The sequence below is a fragment of the Pezoporus flaviventris genome, unplaced genomic scaffold (assembly GCF_033815535.1).
Source record: "Pezoporus flaviventris isolate CSIRO_AGI_PZ_B2104156 unplaced genomic scaffold, CSIRO_AGI_Pfla_v1 ptg000090l, whole genome shotgun sequence".
In the NCBI taxonomy this organism is placed as follows: domain Eukaryota; kingdom Metazoa; phylum Chordata; class Aves; order Psittaciformes; family Psittacidae; genus Pezoporus; species Pezoporus flaviventris.
Genome location: NW_026892638.1, coordinates 2,499,102 through 2,517,247, shown reverse-complemented (window position 1 = coordinate 2,517,247; position 18,146 = coordinate 2,499,102). Strand labels below are relative to the sequence as shown.

General features: G+C 44.6%; 1 protein-coding gene across 1 annotated transcript; it reads right to left on the bottom strand.

Annotated features, from left to right (window-relative positions):
* Positions 1-12,738: 12,738 nt before the first annotated feature.
* On the bottom strand, positions 12,739-15,522 carry S100Z (S100 calcium binding protein Z). Its single transcript, XM_061475826.1, has 2 exons — positions 14,230-15,522; positions 12,739-13,052 (listed from the first exon to the last, which is right to left on the bottom strand). Exons 1-2 carry the CDS (start codon positions 14,416-14,418, stop codon positions 12,852-12,854), a joined length of 390 nt encoding a protein of 129 aa, XP_061331810.1. The 5' UTR covers positions 14,419-15,522; the 3' UTR covers positions 12,739-12,851.
* Between the last annotated feature and the right edge of the window lie 2,624 nt (positions 15,523-18,146).

Below are 18,146 nucleotides of genomic sequence, written 5' to 3'. Positions count from 1 at the left end.
CAGTCACAATGGGGTGCTTTTGCCACTCCCTCCCAGTCAGGCTGATTTCAGCCTCCAGCACAGTCAACTCTTGGGATCCTCCTGTCACTCCAGAAATATAGATGGGTTCCACCCCTTGACAGCTTGATGGCATCAGGGTACACTGTGCACCGGTATCTACTAGAGCCTTATACTTCTGTGGGACTGATGTGCCAGGCCATCTGATCCACACAGTCCAGTAAATCCGATTGTCCCCTACTTCCACCTGGCTGGAGGCAGGGCCCTTCTAATGGTCATCACAGCTTTGGACACTTAAGTCGTGGTGAAAGGGATTATTCTTCGTTATCACAGGAGCTGGAGTAAAATCAGCTCTTCCACTCCATCTGGGAAACTGCTCACCAGAGACTGAAGCCGTAGCTCTCATGGGACGATCAGTCTTGGCCCTTGCTCCCCTCTTCAGTTCACTCACCCGTTCCTCCAAAGCTGAAGTAGGTTTTCCATCCCACTTTGTCATGTCTTCTCCGTGATCCAGCAGGTAAAACCATAGGGTGGCCTGTGGTATATACCTCCTGTATCTCCTCTCTCGAACAATAGGACGCCTTTTTTTAATAGCTGAGACGTGTGTTGGTACACGTGAGGAGCTGGATAAATCAGATAGATTGTCCCTCAATTGTTTGAGGTCCTGGGACAGTTTTTCCACAGCTGAGATGGTGGAAGGGGTGAGATTGTCTTCGAACTCTCAGAGTTTATGAACCATTTCATCCACTGTTAGTGGTACTATGTCATTCCAGGTCACTGTTGCCAATGAATGGGCATATGATGACGGTGCATTCCGTGTAAGTTTTCGCCACATGGGTCGTGTACATTCAACTTCATCTGGATCTATAGGTGTATCCCCGTTATTCGGCTTGATGTGATAGATCATCTCTACGATGGCCGATTCCCTCAGAGACTGGATGCCTTTGTCTATAGTAGTCCACTTGGCCGAACGACTCGTAACATCGTCCTTGTACGGAAACCTTTCTTTCACAGCTGCCAAGAGCCTCCTCCAAAGGCTGAGGGACTTTTTCTCTCTTGCAATTGCTTTGTCAATTCCCCCTTCTCTAGCAAGTGATCCCAGCTGCTTGGCTTCTGTACCTTCTAGTTTGTGACCATCGGCCCCATTGTCCCAGCATCGGAGTAACCAGGTGATGATGTGCTCCCCTGGTTGACGGGTAAAATCTTTTCGCATATTCCGCAGCTCGGTTGAGGTCCGAGGTCGAGAAGTTACCTCTTCTTCTTCTTCTTCGTCATGTGATGATGACTCCTGATCAGATTCTAGACCAGGTTGTGAATACATTGTTTCCTCATCTTGCTTCACCCTTCTTGCCTCTTTTTTGCTTGTTCTCTTGCGTACAGGGGCAACTGATATTGGTACGAATTGGTCCTCTGGTTTGGCTGCAGTGATTATCACTGTGGTTTGAGTAGCAACTGTACTTGTTGCTGGGGGTGGTGCAGCTGCTGTGATTGGAGCTGGGGTAACCGCGCTGTCTGTTGCAGTTGAAGTTTGAGCAGCTGCTGTACTTGCCACTAGGGTAGCTGTGCTGTTCATTGCAGCCAAAGTTTGAGTAGCGACTGCTGCTTTGCCCTCAGATCCGCCGACATTCTTTTCCTTTTGAAGGTGCTGGATAGTGTTGAACAAGGCCCTGTAAGCATAGGCCAAGCCCCAGCACGTTGCCATGATTTGTCCATCTCTGGTATGGCCAGAATGACCACACACCTCATTTAAGTGTTTTACTAATTCTTCTGGATTTTGCAGTTGTTCAGTGGTGAAATTCCAAAGTACTGGAGGGGCCCACTGACCTAGGTACTTGCTCATACTATCCCACACACCCTGCCACTCATGACTGTCCAGCCTCAGGGAAAACCTCTTGGTCCTCCTACATCATCGTTTGACCCCAGACAAGACCCAAACCTGACTCTGCTTAACTCTTGAAATCAGTCGTGGGCAGAACACACTCTGTATGCGTGTTAGCATGGTGATTCCCATCATGATCAGCAAACAAGTCTCAACAACATTAAAAGGCCATTCGAAAACTTCAAAACTCTCAAATGTAAATGGTCTGGGGGGAGGACTGGGAGGGTAAAAGGATGTCTCCTTCACAGGTTGAGCACCTGAGAAGGAGAAAAAAGATGTGTAATTGCTAAGCACCTCCATCATATACCTCCCAAAGTATAAAGGTGGTGACCACACTGGGAACATAAGCCAGAACAGTTTCATGATCAATGATTCTATTGTATTACAAGTCATTACCATAAAGTACAATGGGACAAAAACCTTAGCCCAAGCCCCACACTTGAAAAACACTAATACAGCAAATATGGGATGGAAGTAAGATACGATATACTGAAACTGTGAGATCAAGACGAACAACCTTGAGAGCCAATAAATCAGCATTGTGACGAGTGACTATTAATCCGGACAGATCTGTTCTTATCTCAACCCCTCGAGCCCCACACTGGGCGCCAAAAGAACTGTCGTGGTTTAAACCCTAGCCAGACAGCTTGTTCACTCACTCCCAGTGAGTGGTGCCGGGCTGAGAGCAATCGAGGCCCCCCCCCGGGGCTCTCCCCTTCCCCGCTCCTGGAGGAATGGGGAGGAGGATCGAAGGAGTGCAACTCCCACGGGTTGAGACAAGAACAGTCCAGCAACCAATGTACAACACAAATCACCACCGCTACCACCAACTACAACAATGATAAGGGAAAATAACAAGGGAAGAGAATACGATACCACCGGCCAAGAAACGAGTCCCACCCGGAAGCCTGTGTCCTTCCGGGTAACTCCCAGTTACCCCCACCCCGGGCATGATGTGCTGTGGTATGGAATACCTCCCTGGCTAGCCTGGGTCAGGTGTCCTGTCTCTGCTTCCTCATGGCTTCTCCTCCTCCCTGCAGAGCATGAGCCTCACAAAGTCCTTGGTCAGGGTAAACATCACTTAGCAACAACCGAAAACATCGGTATCACCAGCACTGTTCCCAGGCTGGAAGTCAAAACACAGTGCTGCACCAGCTACCAAGAAGGAGAAAAATGACTGCTACTGCTGAACCCAGGACAATGTGATACAAACCCCTGGGTGAATGAGGAGGGTGTCATCTCTCTTTCATGGGGTTGAGTCATGTTAACACATTGTAGGACTATTTTTTTCATTAATATCACATTATGTAACACAGTAAAATGCATTCCCAGTCTGACCTTCTTGTGGCTTTCATGCTACAACGCCTTGACTCTGCTAGCAACCATAACTTAGCCTGGGGACAGCCCCTTTCCCTGGCAGAAGTGGGGGGATAAAATCATAGAATCATGGAATAGTTTGGGTTGGAAGAGACCTTCAATGGTCATCTAGTGCAACCCCCTGCAAGGAACAGGGACAAAAAGATGGTCTTTTGGATGATGAGATGGTCTTTTGCTGATGAGAAGTTGGACTGTGTGCAAGATGTCACCCACCAGACTCTGCTATGGATCAGGGAGGGTATTGCTAGGACATCCCAGCCTTTGCAGAGCCTTGGGTTGTTAAATGAGTGCTGATGGACAGGCTTTTTACACGGTTCAGCTGTGTGCTTGGGAGGACCCACCTGCCCCTTGGTGGGAATCCTCATGCTCAGAGCTTGTAGGTGTCTTGTCAGCTATTGTAGCAGAGGAGAGATCCCAGCTGCAGTGAGAGGTGGAGAAAATACAGCTGAATAGAGTAGTGAAACAAACCCCGTTTACCCTCCTCCCTGGTGATTAAGTGATACCCTGTGCTATAATACAAGTGGTAAATGCAGTTTATTCCCTCAAAGGTAAGGTAGTGGGTACAGGAAGATTGAGGATGTTCTTGGGTATCTTAATGTGCAGTGTTTGAGCTACAGACACTCCCCTAGGGATCCCTCCCTCATGCACAAAGGACCCAGATGTTATGAACCCTTTCTGCTCTTCAAAGGGTCCCTTGAGCCCCCAGTTCACTAACGCAGCACCCTGACATGCTTTAATTCCTGCAAAAGGCCATTTTATTTCAGCACTCACTTCACCACAAACACACTCCAGGCTGTGGCCACCATTCCTTTCACTCAACGTGGAAATTTCACCTGCAGCACATCTCAGCCTGTACCCCAGGTAAAAGGGATAAACCTGGAGACTCCAGAGAGCCTGCGCAACAAACCAGAGCTCCTGGATTTCCTACTAGCTATGGGCTGAAAACCGTGAACTCCTGGTTCAGGCCACGTTTCTTATCCTCCAGAGTACTTACCTCCTCAGCTGCAGCATGACTGCTGGCAGAAGCAGCTAGAGCAAACCAAACCTCCCTCTAGTACCGGGACCTTAAATAAGAGTTAGTTTTCCTGTTTAGACACAACACCATGAAGGCTCTGACTGCACAGGGAGCAACCAGCCGCTGCACGTCCCTTGGGGGCTGCACTGCTTGTCTGTGCCTTGTGGTTTCTGGAATTGACAGGAGCAGCAGCGAGTCCACAGTGCTACAACACCAGCTGCTCAAGTGAAGAGGATTTCTCCTGCCTCGGGCACTCCATCCTTTGCTGTTGATGCTGATTTCTCACTGCTGCTTTGCGCTGGCTGAAGAGATGTGGTGTGGGGTGATGCACAGTGTGAGACATCTGGTTGGATGTCAAACTTCCTAACATGCCAGATGATAAACACTGTGCTGAGCTACCTTTATTTACCCTATGGTCACCCCCACTGTAACTCAGAATTAATTCAGGGACTAGCTTTTTCTTTCCCCCAGGGTGTATGGAAGACATAGTACTAGCCAGTCCTTGTTTTTTACCATGTGGCTGCAGGTTTCACACTGATGTCCATGTCTTTGTAGGGCAGGAGATTGCTGCACATCACTTGTATTTTGTTACACAATCATACCATTCAACTGTTTGTAAACCCTTCAGTATATTACTCCTGAACAGTGGGATCAGTTAGCCCAGATTAAGGCAAGAAAGAAGTGTAGTGTTTCTCAAGTGTCACAATGCTACAGTGAGAGCTAAACTTTTGTCATTGCTAAATTGCATGCTAGCAATCAGCTATTGCTCTGAAAAAATGCCCCAGAAAAGGAAGCAAAGGGGAGGCTGTATGGCCAATCACAGCCCTGGAGGTCATTAGGAAACCCTATCCTTGATACAGACTCACACAAGACTTCACTTCAAAAAGTCTCTCAGATCAAGAAGCGGGAGCTGAATGTGTATGGGGCTTCTGCTTCTGGTCCCCTTCCCTTATGCTGTAAGTCACCAGAGATCACATTTTCTGCTTCATTCTTTTACTCTTATGTTGGTTTCAGTGTCAGACAGGCTCCTCAGCAGGTCGCAACCCAACCTGAGCCCAAGACTCCTCTTCCTCTGGTCAATGGGCATCTCTGCCACTGACTTCTGTTGTTACCCATCTGCCCCAGCTCTCTGTTGGGTACGACGATCTTCTTCCAAGCCTTGCTATACATCTCTCTACTATGACACTTCTATTACTTCTTTCTGTGTGCCTAAATTGTCTTTAAATAGAGCTGAACTTTCTGTAAGGTGAAGTAAGCGCAGCTTGTTAACTCTGGGCAGTTTGACACAAGAGATGTGAGATTTGTCATGTTGAGTGGTTTAGAGAAATGACAAACGCATGTGATTTATGAACTGAAAGCCTATCAGCTTCATGCAGGCTTGATGATAAGCGTTGCATTAACACTATTTATGGCATCGAATAAGAGCAAGGACTGTGAAGCTCACAGTTTAGCGGGTTACAAATAATCAAGCAAATGTTATATTCAGACACCAAGATTACCTTGAGGGCGGTTATCACTACCAGCACTGCCTGTGACTCAACCCAGTGTCTACACAAAAGAGTCAGGGCCAAGAAGTGAGAACAAGGAAAAGTTTTCTCACAGGAAGGAGAGAAGATGTGGGAGGGCTGGCAAAGGCGCATGCCATCACTCTGGCATTAAGAGTAGTGCTGGACATTTGTCGAGCTGCTGGATTTTAGCCTGGGCCTGCCTCTGCTGTGGATCTCCCCCACAGTACGTCCTCTCTCCAGGACTTATGTAGGAAGACCTCAACACCAGAGCCACACACAGGCATCAGTGAGGCTTCCAGGCAAGGGACCTTGGTACATGCTTCCTTCAGTCAATGCCTGTGGATCAAAGCTGGTCATGTTTGCCTTTGCTTGCTGCAGCAGCAGCTCTGATCAGTCCCAGTGCCCTTGCAGAAAAGCAGTCTCCTTTCCAAAACATGGCACAGTTATTGCAGCTGGACTTTGCCTGGAGGCGTACCTCTCATGGCCCATGTCAGGTCCTGTGCTGGATGTGCAGAGGACACAGTGCTGCAGCCTCTTGCACCGCTGCAACCTTCTCCCAGTGTACCTGCCTCAAGCATCAGCTCCTGTTTGTCTGATCCCAAATTTCCTGCTCAGCTCTGGGTTACTAGAACATTTGTCACTTTGTTTTCAGCAGTGAGGTCACTTTATTATGCAGAATATGATTTCCAGATGTATTGAGAAATCTTAGTATTGACACATCACATAACAAATTTTGGGTCACTGAGAAGAGCAAACGTTATCTTTGACAAAGCACCACTTTGACAAGTGATACTTTGAGATATTTTTTCCTATTCAAGGACAAGTATTTCTCAGCTGAAGTGACTATCTCCATGATTGAGTTTTTCTTATCCAGGAAAAACTGTGATTCAACCTAATTGTCTCTGCTAGTGTTAGGCATCACAGTTATGGGCTCATTTCAGAAACACTGTGGAGTGTTAACACAGTTCAGCTAGTCAATATGAGTCAGATATGAGATGTCAGCATACCCAGCATAATGATACATTTATCCTTTTAACTGCTCCTACCACTAAGTCCTTTACTTTTCACATGCATGCCATTCCTTACTACTTACCTGTAGTAGCATACAGGCTGTGCCATTGTGATCAGCTAGGCTCCAAACACTTATAGGTGAAAATACTGGAATATTTTGTGTATTGAAGTGTGTATTTTGTGTATTTTTTTGTGATTGTGTGCTTGTGTATTTGAATATTGAAGGACTTTGAGATCATCTGCATTTTTCAACCTCCTGAAGTCTAAAGGCAGCTTCACCTTTGACAGCAATGTCAAGCTTCACCAATGGCAGCAATGTCCTAGACAATCTTTACTTTGGGTCTACCAACAGGCTTTTTCATTTCAAACAGAAACTGTACTTACCTTTCAAAGGCTGATGATTCTCCTTCATGTAATGTTACTCCTGGGGCACCAAAAATGACAAAAAACATCTCCCCCAAGTGAAAATTGCAGAATTCAGACATTAGTGCAAGGGCAAAAAGAGATTTGGTTTCACCTAGCCAAGGCATTAACGATTTAATGGGATGGAACTCTCCAACCCTGCCGTCTCATCCAGACACCCTTTGCTCAGCCGCAGGGACCTATTTGCTGCTGCCACTCAGTGTCCCCAGCCAGAGCTGGGGAATCTGCATCTTTCTGCAGCATTCTCAACTTCTTGTCATATTTTCAGCCCACAAAACACAACCTAAACTAATGCGCCAGGTGGTTCTGTTGCTTTTTTGTGCTTCGCAAGAGGTTCTACACACAGTTTTTTCCTGCTGTAGCTTTATTTTGTGTTTCCACAAAGTGCTTTTCTGGGTTCATGCCAATGCTGGGAATGTAGAGTCAGAGCAACACATGGAGTTTTGAGGCAGACTGCACAGACAGGTATTTGAGAGCTACACAATGAAAACTTGGTCTGCAAACCTTGAAGTTAACCAGGACCTGACAGGACAGCTTAGAATTTAAAGCAGATGTATCACAGGAGCATTTTCCACTGATTTTCTCCCAAATACTTGTGCTCTGAGCAACTGTTCCTCCTGTCTTCCTCTTAGCTGCCTTGTTGCAACATTTGCAGTTTTACAGACAGGTCCTTATTTAGCCAACCAGCTAACAGAAACACAGCTTTCCATTGAAGGCTAATTTAAAATCTCTCAAGCACATGTCCTCAGCTGTTGCAAAATTATGCCACTAAGTGCAATAGGCTCTGTCATTTTACATCAGCTGAGAATCTACTTGCGAGGGCAAAATAAGTGGATGCAGCTGCAGTTCTCTTCCTTGGGAGTTGCCCCTCATACACAACTGACTGCAGGTGGCTGAGAGATGGTATTTAAAAAGGACAAGCTTTAATTTTGGGGGTTTGGAATTTTTTATTTTTATTTGTTTGTTTTGTTGTTTGTTTTTTTTTAATTGATATATCTGGTGGAGTTCATTCATGCGCTCTCTCTGATAGCTGCCTAGGGCCTTTAACCCATCATACTTTAACACAGAGGAACTGACACGGGATGGAACTATCTTAGAAAACAGATCATGAGATCACAAGTGAAACGTTAACTCTCATGCCGTATTGTGTGGCAGAAAGATAAAATTGAAAATGTGACCCCTTTTTTCTTCAAATAATACAGTGCCATTCAATCGACTTAATTATCCCTAAAGACACATCTAATAATTGTTGGCCTGTCAATCGAAACTCTTATTAGACATGCACATGACGTCACATCACAGTCTAACAAATCGTCCTGCCAGTCAAAAGGCTTTATATAGATAATCTGATTTCGAAGGCAAGTTTCTGTTTGACCTTTCACCCAGCTTCTTGAGGGCTGAAATTGGAAAGGAGCTGAGTGTGTGCTACTGAGGTGCAAGAATGGGCTCTGGGCTGTCCTTTAGGGTTTCCCCCCAGCCATGTTCTGCTTTATGCTGCAGAACGGAGCCTGGAAAGGGGGCTCTGCCTTGGATGGCTACGTAACCTGGGGTGGGTTTGCATAGCTACAGCAGAGCTCTTCATGCCCTTCTTCTGGCCTGTCTGTACCACAGTGTTAATTCTCTGGCTGCTTGGGGTATCACAAAGCCATGCTTCACTGAGATACCTGCGCCAGGTTTTGAGATGATACAGTCCATCCCCTGCACACTGTGCGTACCCACAGTGCTGCTGTGGCCATGCAGCCATAACAGTGATTGCTGTGCTGGGGAAATCCCAGAGCCTTTGTCCCAGGAGGAAATATCTGCCTTGCTAAGTGAAAAGTGTGAGTGCCTGAGCAGAGCAGGCACTGTACTGACTGCCCAGGGAGTTTGCCAGCCTGTGTGTCAGGGTGCCAAGGGGGAGAAGCGAATGCACTAATAATTACTGCGATTTAAAAGGCAGCTCCATTCAGAATTCTCAGAACAAACAGACAGGCACGTCAAACTGTTGTACTGCACACTGTTCAGGGTGCCATTGTGCCACCCTGAGCAGCTCTGGGCTGTCACACATACCGTATACGCTGCTCTGTGCCTGCCCAGCCTGTGACAGGCTTTGGAGATGCTGGATTCCCTGTGCTAGCAAGTGCAGGTTAACGCAGATACTGCATGTATTCAAGGCATCCCTGCAAGTGCAGCACCAGATTCATAGATGCAAATATAAAATTGTCACTGTCAGTAGCTTTCAATTCTTTCTCAAATGGCATTTGATAGAAAGTAATTCATGATATATCTGGTTGCTGGAAAGGTCACCTGTTCTGTTGGGGTCTCTTACTGTCACTTCTCTCCACATTCCCACAAGTCCAGGCAACTCTGTTTCTCATCTTTACAAGGAGGAACCGATGTTGTAAGATGATGATTACCCCATCGCGCTTGACACCCTCTACAATGTTTAGAGTGAAAAAGGCTGTGCTTTCCTAGTGGACCTGGCAGGTGAGTCAGAGCATGGAGAGACTTCTCCATTGCAAAGCACTTGTCAAGACAGTGGTGTCATACAAGGATTTTGATATCTGCAGCTGGACATCAGATCTGAAGAGGTTATAAATTTATTTACTGATAGTGCATCGAGCTTCTTGTACTCGGCTGTACTGCACTTCAAGTCTCTTTTGAACAAAAGCAAATGGCAGAGGCTGATGCTTTCAAGATAATATCATTTGTCTCTGAAAATCTGCTTTTTAGATGTCAGGCAAAATAATTTCACAATAGCTAGTAAAGATCTTGTCTGGCATTGCTGTATTTTTACTGGTCTCGAACGTAACTTGAAAATATTACGACCTTATTGTAGTGTTCAATTTCCTATCGATTTTTCAGACAGTCTGATAGCACAAATGATAAAAATGCATGTAATTAGACATCATTGCTAAAGCTGAGAGACTATGGAGAAAGCCACACAGCAAGCTTCCTCTGCACGTGAACATCAAAGTGCTTTCTAGATTCATGAACTACAGGCAAACTCAATGTCAGCAGGAAAAGTTTCAGTAAACAATGAGAAAAAAAAGCACTGCCTTCATGTTTGAAGGAGACATTTTCCCTTCTGAAAGAAGCTAAAATCAAAATGTCACATCTGCAGGACAAAGTTGCTGTACTGAGGTTGGCCCTGCAAGCATCATCTTGCATAGCCAGTATAAATGGCTTCAATGCAGCTCTCCTTCCTGAAGATTACTCACAGAAAAGGGGATTGCTCACACGTTCTTTTGGTTCAGAGGCAATTCAAAAGATCTAGGTGATTTTCAGCTATCTTTCTTGGAAGTGGAGTCTACTAATGCAACACTAGTTGACTCCTGTGGGAGAGAAACAGCAGAGGAATGACCAGCTGGTTCAGTGGACCAGCCTATGATTATCCCAACATTAGGACGGAAAAACCTTTACCCTATTCTGCTTTGTCTTCAGTCGTCAGTGAAAACGGTTTCTTCTTTAAAGCTGATAGAGTTTAACAGTTGTCCTTGCAGTTAAAACAGCAACAGAAAAAACCTAACCAAACAAAAGCAGTGACTGAGGTTTTATAAAACTTTTGTTGGAATAAATATCATTTGAGTCATTCTCCTCTGATTCACCTATAGCTCATGTGCAAGCAATCCCCTTCCACAGAGGAATTAGACTGCACTCAATCCCTAGTAAATTCAGCTGATGAGATGCCTCCACTGACCCTCCATCATGGCAGCATCTCTCCCTGTCTGACCCCAGGGCATGTTGATGTTGACAGCTGTAATTCAGCATAATTCTGCTTGGTACACAGGCTGCCATGTGTCCAGGGGCTCATCAGGGATGAGCAGAGAGTTTATGAACTTTCTGGAGCTTGCTTCCAAGATATCTCCTGCTCAAACGTCATAAAGAAGTCACTGGTCCTTACTGGAACAATCTTACTCCTTTTAGCTTGGGGTTCAAGCTTTAAGCTGCTCTTCTCTACCTTGCTCTTGGAGGAAGGGGAAAAGCTGGGAGACTAGAAACATTCTGCAGCACCTATAGTGAACCATAAAAGCAATCTTCATTTTTTCTGGCTGATCACTCCTGAAATCCTGGTACAACTGTTGAGGTGCATAACATTGAAGGGGGGCAAAAAGTCGTGTAATTGCTGTTAGTTTTACTTTAATATTTTTTGCTGTGTTCCTTTAGAAGGTCTTCGTGAATTCTATATAACTTCTGTCATGGAAGAGTTAAAGAGGCAGCACATTGTGGCTCTGCACCCACTGCTGTGTCTCCTTTAGTCTGGGATAACACAAGTTTGTGGTGGCTTCACTCTTAGGATGATGTCTGCCCCTTGTAATATTTGTTAGATCTTATAGAATCCCCTTCTTATAATAAATTACATCTTCTTAGTGATACGTAATTTTATACAAATATTAGAGTCTTTACTGAATGATGTCCATGGATATGGGGAGGAGAGGCAAGTGAAATGCATTCTTCAGCTGTTGCCTAGCAGGACAGGTCTTCATTGAGAGACGTTTCTTTTTATTAACCTCTTACACAAACAGCAAATCTTTATTTAATTCAGACACCTTTAATTATAGTTCGATGTTACCATAAAACAACAAGAAACAAAGAGAAATCTCCATGCAAGAAAGAAGGCATGACATCCTGTCGCTGAGGATTTGCAGCGGTTTGGAAGTATGCTTAATTCAAACAAGAGTGCAGAAGTACTTCTGATTCAACCCAAGAGCAGGTTAACACTGAAAGGGATTTTTTCTGCTCTCTCCAACCCTGGCCATTAGGTCCAATTGCCCCTTTTGTGCTGCTTCTATGCAATGTGTTGGATCACTGTAAGATGAAATCATTGTTCCATAAGATGACTCACATTACAAAGATGTACCCTGAGACCCTATCATTAAATCCCCCAGAAGTGGTCCTCTAAAAGTCCTCCTCTTAAGGGTGCCAGAATTGTGAAAGCAGAAGGCATTTGCATTTCCCTTGAAGACCCAGTCTCTCCATCAGCCCTCAGAGCAGTTTGCTGACTAAACGTTCTATGCATTTGAATAATTTAACATATGAATAAATTCATTTATGCTGAATGAAGAGGTGGACTACTGGGACGAAGTAATGCCAAAACAACAAAATCGAAGCAGGGGAGGTAGAGGAAATGAACGCATAACAATGACAAGTGGTACGGTCTGCCCAGGCACCAGGAGACAGCTGTGACCACATCTGAAATAGGAGAGTGTGGGGAGGTATGGAGCAGCACCTAAAAAGGGCTTTAGAATAAGCAGAGCTGAGCAAAATCCAAGCTGGATTTTCTGAGCTGAAAGAAATGTGATTGTTATAGAATGACTGAAAACTTAATTGCAAGTTTTATGTCTCATTCCAAATTTTCCAGTTCAGAAAGTACGTAAGTAACATTCCCATGCCTTTTACTTTCCACTGGCAGTTAAGAAATAGAAGTCTCAGCTTCTGCCAAATGATCTGTCATACCAAGTCCTTGACCTTGGCAGCTCATAGATGCACGTTACAGATGCATGCAGCACAAAACCTGAAAATATTAAAAGCCAGATCTCAAATAGTGTAAACTGGCATTGGTCCAACTTACACCAGCTGCTGATCTGCTCTGTAAATGTCTTAGAGCAGTAGCAGTTGGAGGGATGATGGTTTGCATTCACTAAATGCTGATGAGGGCTACCTAACTAGTCATGCTTTGCTCACATTTGTGTATTAAGCATTTTAAAAATCCCTCTTTCTTCAGCTGTTCTTCAAAGAAATCATTGCATGCCACAGTCAAAGCAGCAACCAGAATGACAAATTCGTGAAAATCCACTTCATTGTCTTTGTTGGAGTCCAGATCTTTCATAATGTTATCAAACAGATGCGGGTCTTTTTGTCCCTAAAGAGAAAGAAAAGTGACTTAGCTGCACAGATCTTGAGTGAGGAGGGCAGACACACCCGGCAGTGCAACCCACTGCTATGTTACAAGCCCCGGGGCTATTAAATAAAAGGCTGCACGCAGTATGCACCTGAATATTAACATGCCACTAGCCACAGCATTAAAAACATAGGTCTGGAGCCCCAGAAGTGCACAGCAATAGAAATCAAAGACAGCACAGCTTTTAGAAGAAATACAGGTACTATATAAGCACTTAAATGAATCAAATGGATTTCATGAGCTGCTAAGCATTGCTTTCTTTTGACAAGATGGATCTATAATGTGCATTTCTCTGTATCATTCGTTAACAAACAGTACTTAGATTTTCAATCCAACCATAAGTGGTAGTATTATACATCCATTCATCACATTCAGAAGATCTCTACTGAGGAAAAACCACATCCTATTTAGTGTGAGTAAGAACAGTGAATGTTGTAATAATCAATAGCCAAGGTTAAAAGAAAATCCAATCCAAGGAAATGGACATTAAGTAAAAAATCCTGCTGATGATTATAATGTCCACAACAATTTTTACAGTTAAGAGGATACCGAAAGCCAACTATGAGTCTGGTCATTGTTCCATTAAAAGCACCCATGCTCTGTAATGCAGAACATAACAAACATGCGAAGAGATATTCAGATCAACGGCTTACTGCTGAAAGGGCTTTCTTATCATCTCTGTGTAGGGCACACAAGGAGCTGTACTGTGTCTTCAGCTACTGTGCACAAGCTGCTTTCTTGTCTCATAAGAACTGGTTGCTGGATTTAATTCTTTGAAGGACTTACCTGTATCTCATTATTAAAAATTAACAAATTAACAAAAAATTGATTAAAGCCTGTTTTAGCATAAATTTTGTTATTATTTCTAGGCATCCTTTGTCCTCCTGCTATGAAGCACAGAGGAAGGAGTAAGTTGAGCAAGGTAAGTAAGGTACCTGTGTCTGTTGCTGGTGGTGCAAGGCAGAGCACCGGGGCTGGACAACCCTCTGAAAACACACTTCTCTCTGGGGACCTTGATCTCATCTCCTTCTGTCTGTCAGGATGTGCCTTTCAGAAGGAGATCCTGTTCCTGAACACTCGGGTAGCTGCTTCTCCCACCCATGAAACTAAATCAAGATGTTCAGGAGCTGCAGCTTACTGAAAGGAAGTCAGTGAGCTCGCTGGTGAGGAGCTCCTTGAGCTCTCCTTCACTGAGCTTGTATCTGTCTCCTTCTTTGCCAGAGTAGTGATGGAAAATCCTGATCAAGGTGTCCACCGCATCCTCCAGAGGTGTGGACATAACAATGAGAGGGAGATCTGTAGGGTAAAGACCCAGAGTCAGTGACATTGTGAAGGAGCCAGACCAAAGGCTGGTCTCAGGGAAGGGCTGGAGAGCTAGCTGAAGAAAGAAATTGTTGCCAGAACTGAAAAAAAGAGTTTTCAGTGATCCATTCTCACAGCTGTGTGTGAGCAAGGCTAGACTGTTAAAAATAAAGCATTGTCGTGAACTCACTAGCGATTGCTTCAAAAAGGTAAATGGAAAGGAAGGTCTTTATAAGACAGTGATCTACTGTGCATCATTTCAAAAGCTACTGTAAAATGAAATGTCTCATACCCACAGCTGAAAACACAGGAAAAATGAAGGCACAACCTCCTACCTGTTCATTCAAAAGTTTTCTCAATAAAATAAGATCAAGAAATAACAGCAGCCAAAGTGGATGAGTTATACAGAATGCTCCACACCAGTTTCTTAAATGGTTAGAGGAAAATCACCAATAATAAGTATAGATGCATCAGCTTTTGATTTATGCAGTTGTGTTTGCTTGGGCTGACGTTTTTTCTTGTCAATCGCCTGAAATAAACAGGGCTAGGCATTGCTGAGGGTTTACTTCATAGAGCATGCAGTAAGAAGGTACGCAGGGAAGCACCACCAAGAAAAAAGGTGGAAATACAATTAGCTGCTGACTAGCTGACTCAAAAATTAACTTAAAATAGAAATCAGGTGAAAGGGAAACATTATGTTGATTAAGCCTCAGGAGAGAGATTAAAAAGCCAGAATGAAATTCAAGGTAAGACTGGAGTTGTGAATGATATCACCGTGCAAAGGCTAAGGCTTACCTGCTTATGGGGTGGCTGAGGTGTTTACCAGAAAATGCTCAGATCACAGAAGATGATGGTTACCCTCCTTTCAAAACTTGTGCACAGACTCTTGTTTATCAGGCTGAGAAGGTGGATTACATATATACAGACAGACATATAATTGTCACAAGGATGACGGGGCTTCTGTTTCCTTCTGCATTTGCCTACTCTGCTCAATAAAAGCCGCTTGCTGTAAATGGGTCACTAAAATATTCACTAGGCAGAGCAGAGGGCTGTGTGTGGAACATAGGAGATGTTTCTTATCATTTGAGCTTTCACAGATATGCTCATCTGGGGGCCTGAAGGTCAAAATTAGAAAAATCCAACGATCACCATGTTAGTATAAACCAACTTTCAACACAACTCTTTCTAATCTGTCTCCCATCACTTATATGGCCAAGAGCCTATGTGGGTAGTGGCAACCAGTCAGTGTTCACAAAAATACTTGGGTACTAGGGGTACGTTTGCAGGTGAGCTTGCCACAAATCCCTGGAGACATCTGCCTTTATTGTCAGATGTCTCTGTAAGCCTAAAACGTTGGCTTTGCTGAATGAAATTCTTGCTCTGGTACACATATCCTCAGGAGGAAATGAGGAAACCAGTTTCAGAGGAAGCTGTGACTGAAATTACAGTGTGCACTTATCAACAGGCTTGGCTTCGTTTTTATTAGTGCCACATAACAACTGCAGTTCAGCATCTCTCTTTTAATAAGTGATCTTTCCCCAGAAGGGCTTCCTCTGCTCTGAAACCCAGAGACTTGTTGACCCTGGGGGCAATGGCTGAGGGATGTAAGAAAGATGCATGGTAGAGCCGACTTACCACCCAAAATTCCAAATAACCACATAACCACAGTGTTTTCTTTCCCTCAATAAAGCCTTCTGTCTGCTGTACACAGCAAGCACAACTGTGCAGAAAAACAGCAAGAGGTTACAGAGCTGCAGGTCATTCTTTCTTTTATGCCAGACAGGGGGAAAGAGAATGAGATGGGCACTGTTTTTAGCTCTGAAAGTCTCCTGGCACTTGTAGATTTGAGTGCCCAGTAGGTCTCATCCCACATCTCTGACTGCTGCCTTTGCTTCCAGACATCTTTCTTCTGTTTGCACCATTGTGACAAGTCACAACCTGAGGGGTCTTGTCTCTGCCTCTGGGAGAAGGGGGAGGAAAAGGGGGGCTACATATCCAGTAGAATCCAGTGGTATGAGAGGTGATTATGGGTAAAGCATTGCTCCTGAAAGAGTAGGATGGCTCTTCTGGTTAGAGGTCCCTGCCAGCATGCACCACACTGCATGCAGGGCATATGCCTTCACCTCCCAATCACTGCAGTGGTGAGTGCTCACCAGGGATGGGGGAAGCCAATGCTCAGATAAACTTCAGAAAAGGCCCAGGTGAAATCAGCTGGAAATGCTGATATGCAACAAGAGGAACCTAATTCCTCCTGGAGTCAGAGGAGAGCTGGGGAGGAGAGTTGCTCTGCGTACCTTTCCTCTGTTTGGGAATAGCTGATGAGTGCCCAGTTTTACACAGATGGAGTCCCTGTGCACCAGCAAGTACAGGGATCTAGCTGGACCATATGTAGCATGTGGGAGAATAACATGGGTGATGCCAGATGCAGCACAGCTCTCCCACTCAGATGCTGGACATTCTCTAGTCTTTGCAGATGCTAATTAAAAGCATGGAGTCTCTTACGTAGTTAGTTACAGCCATGTAGGGCTGTGTGTTGCTTGTGATTCACTAGTGCTTGTAATTACTGCACAGAAATACTAACCAGTTAAACATCAAAATACTGTATTTTTTTTTTGCTGTTTATTCAAGAACAGTTTCACCCACAGAACAAAAAACTATGGCTGCATGAATACGTAATTATAAAGTCCTTCTGTTTGTCTATATATTACATTGGTTCTCTGGCTGATGAATATTGCAAATTAATTATCTAAGCAGAGTCTACAGGAGGTACAACTTCCAGGAAGCAGGTATAATCTTTCAGTGCTACCATTCTCAGGACTAAAGAAAGGTTTCCTCTATCAACTGCCAGGACATCAGCTCAATAATTTATATAGTGATATAATCTGTGCAGTCTCTTTCAATAGCTACTTTCACTCCAGCTAATTGTGTAAGAAACTCTCTACTCCACACTAGTGGATTACATGTATACAGGGGATGGATGCACTCTGTTTGTCCAGAGGTGCAGCCAATTTGCTGTGTCCATCCCTTTCCTCCCTGGCTAGTGAAATCCTGTCAGTGGCTTCAGTGGCAGCAGATAGCTCCTAACTCCTGTGAGGGCAGGTCCCAGAGACTACACAAAGTTCATGATTATCAATCAACTGGTTTTAATCTTTGTCCAAAACTCCAGCAGAATTTGGTTTTGTATGATACCTAATGGGCACTGTATGATAAATCAGTGCATCCTGCAAGCAGTTCTGTATCAAGGCAAGATCCAGCTCCATGACAGCAACAAGCATTCTCCCATCAGCCCTTCCTCCCCTGCATTCTGGTTTCCACAGGCTAAATACAGAAGCACCACCAGGTGCATGATTGTCAGAGGGAGTAGGACTGCAGCACCTCGGATTCTGTGTTCAGTTCTGGACTCCTCACTACAAGAGAGACACTGAGGTGCTGGAGCAAGTTCAAAGGACAACGAAGCTGGTGAAGGGTCTGGAGCACAAGTCTGATGAGGAGCAGCTGAGGGACCTGGAGTGGTTTAGTCTGCAGAAAAGAATGCTCAGGAGGGACCTTATTGCTCCCTATAACTACCTGAAAGGAGGATGGAGTGAAGTGTGTGTCAGTCTCTTTTCCGAAATTAGAAGTGACAGGACAAGAGGAAATGGCCTCATTGAAAGCATAGTAAGGCATTGGAACAGGCTTCCCAGGGACATGGTGGAATCACTGTCCCTGCAAGTGTTCAGAAACTGTAGATGAGGCCCCTAGTGGTTTATGGTG

What these genes read in the sequence shown, in the direction of transcription:
- S100Z (XM_061475826.1), bottom strand. Translation starts at nt 14,418, where the DNA reads ATGTCACTGACTCTGGGTCTTTACCCTACAGATCTCCCTCTCATTGTT. An exon ending in AGCTCACTGACTTCCTTTCA is followed by an intron (nt 13,053 to 14,229) that starts GTAAGCTGCAGC and finishes CTTTCTCTTTAG; the next exon opens with GGACAAAAAGACCCGCATCT.